This window comes from Ochotona princeps, chromosome 8, assembly GCF_030435755.1.
Source record: "Ochotona princeps isolate mOchPri1 chromosome 8, mOchPri1.hap1, whole genome shotgun sequence".
Classification (NCBI taxonomy): domain Eukaryota; kingdom Metazoa; phylum Chordata; class Mammalia; order Lagomorpha; family Ochotonidae; genus Ochotona; species Ochotona princeps.
The window spans coordinates 78,046,123-78,051,366 of record NC_080839.1 but is presented as its reverse complement, the minus strand read 5'-3'; the positions used below and the strand labels follow the sequence as shown (position 1 = coordinate 78,051,366).

The window sequence follows — 5,244 nt, the reverse complement described above, 5'->3', positions numbered from 1 at the left end:
CTGCAGGCCAGCTTTTCTCTTCCCCGAGCACGCGCAGGGATGTGTACTCAGTCACGCAGTCGGCATCAAAGGAGAGTGGAGAGAGGAGGATGAGGAGAGGCGTGTGGTCCTTGCCGTGCCCAGGGCGCTCAGGGAACACCCATGAGGCCAGCCTGGCCCCTGCTAACAGAGCCTGCCCACAGGAGCAGCCCCACCCCTCCCCAGCTGGACATGTGGACCAACAGGAACTGACAGTGCTCTTCCAAATGAGATTTTTCCAGCAGGCAAGCTTACCCATGATTTATCTCCTGCCTGCTTGTGAGAAATGGTCATCCTTTGCCACCTGCCGTGCTACACTCAGGATGAGTTTGTTGGGTCGCAGGTCCTTTCCAAGCTGTGCATGTGTGAGTTCTCCTGTTACCTGGCTGAGCTGAGCAAACACTTGTATTTCTCTTAAGACCTGAGAACAACTCTCATTTCTCCCCCCACCCCCTGCAGTCTGCCCTCTAAGCAAGTCCCCATGTGTCATGTAACACCAATGACAGGATCGGCCACCTGTGTCATGGCAACCCTGGAGAGCCGGGGGCACGGCCAGGTTTCTCTTTGCCTCTCATGGTGATACTGACCCCTACCGGAGTTCTTGTTCCCAGTCTTCGCACCCACACACACGCACTTAGGCATTGGGTGCGTCATATCCCAACAGCTCGCTGCTCCAAGTCATCAAAGTGCCCAACACACCACTGATACTAACAAAGCCAGCACGGCCAGCCAGGAGCTTGGGCTCGGCCTGCACACGTCCGGCTGCAGGCAGGGAAAGCCTCTTCCGCCCGCCCAAGTCTGCAAGTGCCCCAGCGCTCCTGGGCCTCCCCCTGCCCCCTGAAGACAAGCCCCGCTCTTCACGGGAGTCTGCAGCGTGCTGTGCCAACTGCCTGATCCTCAGCATAAGAATACATTAAACATGGGGCTGAAAAGACAACCAAAGCACTAATGGGGCTGGGATGAGAACATCGCCAGGGACATCACGAGGAGACCATCCCCCAGGACAGAGGCTGTAGAAGGAAGCACTGAAGAGGGGGTCCATCAGACAGGCTCCCCGCAGTGGCAGTGGTGTCCAAGAACAGCGTGACCTTTGCTCCCACTAGAGATCCAGACCATGGGCATCACTTGGGCCTTGATGGCAGGCACTGGCCAGGGTTGCTGGGCGGGGTGCTGTGCACGCTGGAGTTGCATACGGGACAGTAGTTGTTGCTGCCTCCCCAAGCACACTTCTTACAGCCAGTAGCACCGCTCCTCACCCCCTGCCCAGGTAACTGAAGATTCCCTCCACCCCTGCCATGAACAGCTACAGAGTGGTCCAAGTGGAAGCCAGACTAACCAAGCCGCATGCTCCATCTCCCAGACCCTGCTGGCTGGTCTGTAGGTGGGCTGTCGCCTTCATCTGGCTAAACAGGGTCCTTTAGACAAAGCCGGGCTGGGTGGGAGCTGTCGGGGTTCATGGTGAGTGAGTCACTTCTCTCATGCCCTGCCCAGCGACTGATGATTAATGGTGATAAGGAAGCAGGGAGGTGAGGAAGGAAGCTCTGTCATGCACATGTACGCCCACCTCATCACTAGAACCATCCCCTAAGTGTCAGGCAGAGCCACAGCCTCGCACACAAGCCCCACGACTCTCCAGAGACAATGCTTGTACGAGGGCATCTCCTGGCACTCCAGCCTCAGACCGGCACCAGCCTTGGTGTTAAGCCTTGAATGTTCTTTTCAGTTCTTGTGCCCATGAATGGTAGGTGCAAAATAACTAACGTGCGTCATCCTCGTTTTGCCTTTCATGGTTTCCCTGCACCGCTTTTCCTTTAACACCCCTTGATTTCCACGCCTTTCAGTTTCCCCTTGAACACCCCCGATTTCCACAACGTGCATACTCTGCATGCCACTGCTCCCTGTTTATTCGCAAACACCACTGTTCTTTAGGGAGTCTCTCTCTGAGTTCCTTATATTAGCACGAGCCACCCTGCTGGACTCTGGGAATGCCCACACATCCTGCACGTGACATTGGATGGTCCCCACTGTATGCCACAGTACGACCAATTGCGATGTAAGAGTTCGCCCGCCCAGGAGTGTGAAGTGCATCCACATCGCCGTGCGTTTAGCATCTGTCTCCTGACCTTCTCCATCTTCCCAGAAAGGATGAGCTTGTGAGACTCCCCACCAGACCCCCAGGCCCTGGCAGCTGCTGGTCAGCCTTCGGTCCCTCTGAATGGGACTGACGGCCCTAGATACCTCGCAGGACAGTCACGGCTAGTCTTTCACGGGTGGTTTGAAATGTTTGTGACAGTGTAGCTTCCTGTTCCTGGAACCAAGTTCCTGATGCCAACTGCCTCATCTCATGGGCCAGGACATCGATGAGGCTCCCGGAACGGCCCAGGGGAACGGTGGGACATCGATGAGGCTCCCGGAACGGCCCAGGGGAACGGTGGGACACCGATGAGGCTCCCGGAACGGCCCAGGGGAACGGTGGGACACCGATGAGGCTCCCGGAACGGCCCAGGGGAACGGTGGGACACCGATGAGGCTCCCGGAACGGCCCAGGGGAACGGTGGGACACCGATGAGGCTCCCGGAACGGCCCAGGGGAACGGTGGGACACCGATGAGGCTCCCGGAACGGCCCAGGGGAACGGTGGGACACCGATGAGGCTCCCGGAACGGCCCAGGGGAACGGTGGGACACCGATGAGGCTCCCGGAACGGCCCAGGGGAACGGTGGGACACCGATGAGGCTCCGGGAACGGCCCAGGGGAACGGTGGGACACCGATGAGGCTCCCGGAACGGCCCAGGGGAACGGTGGGACACCGATGAGGCTCCCGGAACGGCCCAGGGGAACGGTGGGACACCGATGAGGCTCCCGGAACGGCCCAGGGGAACGGTGGGACACCGATGAGGCTCCCGGAACGGCCCAGGGGAACGGTGGGACACCGATGAGGCTCCCGGAACGGCCCAGGGGAACGGTGGGACACCGATGAGGCTCCCAGAACGGTGGAGGAGCTGAGCCGGTGGAGGAGCTGAGCCGGTGGAGGAGCTGAGCAGCACCTGAGCAACTCACCTTCCACTGGAGCTTCACACGCAAGGATCTGTCCTTGGCAACCTAGGCACTGTCACCCATTGATCCATTCACCCTTGCAGAACTTAACCAGGGCTCTGAGTCCAGAAAGCAGCCGAGGAGGACCCTGAGCCATCCCTGCAGAACTTAGCTGGGCCTCTGAGCCCCCATGTGTGGTCCATGATCACAGCCAGCAGGCGGGAGCACAAAGAAGGGTGGGGCGGGAGTGCAAGGGCCCGGGTGCTGGGTCAGAGGCTGTGGGGAGAACTGTGCTGACTCACACTCACCAACCCACAGGAAACCACAGCGCACAAGCCAGCATGCCAACGTATTCACTTCTGGCTGAAACGCAACAGGAGCCCCGAAGCAACATGCACGCACCTCCTTCCAGCGAACGTTGGCTCCCTCTGGGCAAGCCTCACAGGAAGGCCTACTCGGAAGTTCTCTGGATGACCTCAGAGTGGGCAGGGAGAGCAGCTGGTGATGGCACTGAGCCCTGTGTCTCAGCCAGGCCAGCAGCAGGAGGGCAGCTGCCCCTGCAGAGCGCAGGCCCCTCCTGGCTGCCTCCCAGGCAGCTCCTTCTAAGTCACTGCCTGCCTTCAGACACCATCACCCGTGGATCCAACTGCATCCATGTGTGTGCAGAAGAGAGCCAGAGTCCCCGGCTCCTCCGGGTTGACTCAAACGTAACGCTTGAAATGAGAGCAGCCCAGGGTCCTGGGGGCTGCATCCGTAAGAGGCTGGATGAGGAAGGGACAGTCCGGCCTTGAGCACACACTTCAGTGTGGGATGACGGTGTCACCGGTGAAAGCTTCAAGCCACTGCACCTCCAGGCCATTCCACTTTCTTCTTGGTGTCCCACTGGGCCTCCAGACCTTTCTGCCCCTACTGGGGACATTCTGTCATCCTGGAATGGCTCCCGTGGTCCTCGGATGGTGGTGATCCTCAAGGCAGAACTGGTAGCCCTCCCTGACCCAGGCCACTCACACTTCCACGTGTGGCCTCTCCTTGCCAGCTGAACCTCTGTGCGCGGAGACATCCTCCCTGCCAGGACTTCAGAACAGAAAGAAATTCCACATGGCCGCATGCTGGGCAGCTCTTTGCAGGTGTTTGTGGGACAGAAGCAACAAAGCCCCAGCTTTGTCCTCAACCAGCCATGTGACCTCTCTTTGCCTTCCTCTCCGACTCTGCATATGGCGTGTTTCAGTGTTGGGGGAAGGCAGGAGAATACAAGTAATGACTTTAGTAAAACCGAGGACTGAGAACCACATTGTGCATCCAACGAGATGCAAGCACTCTGAACATGACTGCACGAGGCGGTCGGGTGAGGCGGGGACTCTGGAAGGCCTGCAGCGCGGCTTGGGCAGCGACTGCTCTGGGCACAGAAAGCCAGAGGAGGGGGCGCTGCCGCAAGGCCCCAGCACATGCCACTGAGCTGCCGTGCCTGCGGGCAGACCACTGACGGGAACCACCATAAACACGGACACTAATGTGAGCTCGCTGCGCCCCAGTACCCCTTGCAGACGGGGGTGGGACCGCCGTTCTGTTTTCAAGTCTGTTCCCACTAATGGTCGCTTCTTTTCTGATCTTCAGGTTCCTCTTTCTCTTCTCAGGGGTCCCTAAGCCAGGTTCCACACATGTAGAGAAGCTTCCAGGCTCCCTGGCTCCCCAAGAATGTGTCTTCTCTGACCTCATTTAGCTTGACTTTCAGAGGGCCCTGTAACGCCTCCCACATGACCTCTCTTATGCTTGCTGGTTGTACAGCGGGACGAAGATGTCTGCGCAAGCCCAGTGGGCACACAGAACCTTGATTCTGACATCTGTTTCACATGAGCCTGCTGGCTGAACTCTGGAGATGCGTTCCGTGAATGCCGCGAACCTCGGGGCCGCCGGTGCCACAGCATGACGGTCCTGTGGGATGGCCACAGCACGGGTGACAAGGCCGGCAGACTTCATACACACCCCAAGCGTCCAGAAAACCCAGAGCCGCCTCCCCGGGAGCAGCTCCCACATGACCAGCTCAGCCACTGGCCGCGCTACACAAGGCTCTTGCATCAACATGGTCAGCTAAGCAAGCGACAGCTGAAATGCAAAGCTCCTCAGTCTAGACTGGTGTCATATGTGCAGCGTGGCTGCCATGCAATTGCCATGAGAGCTGGCGGGGGACCTG

General features: G+C 58.9%; 1 protein-coding gene across 1 annotated transcript; it reads right to left on the bottom strand.

Annotated features, from left to right (window-relative positions):
* Positions 1 to 2,355: 2,355 nt before the first annotated feature.
* LOC131480905 (tetra-peptide repeat homeobox protein 1-like) lies at positions 2,356 to 4,978 on the bottom strand. The gene is made up of 2 exons (XM_058667375.1): positions 4,881 to 4,978; positions 2,356 to 3,019 (listed from the first exon to the last, which is right to left on the bottom strand). The coding sequence occupies exons 1-2, from the start codon at positions 4,976 to 4,978 to the stop codon at positions 2,356 to 2,358; spliced, it is 762 nt and encodes a 253-aa protein (XP_058523358.1).
* Between the last annotated feature and the right edge of the window lie 266 nt (positions 4,979 to 5,244).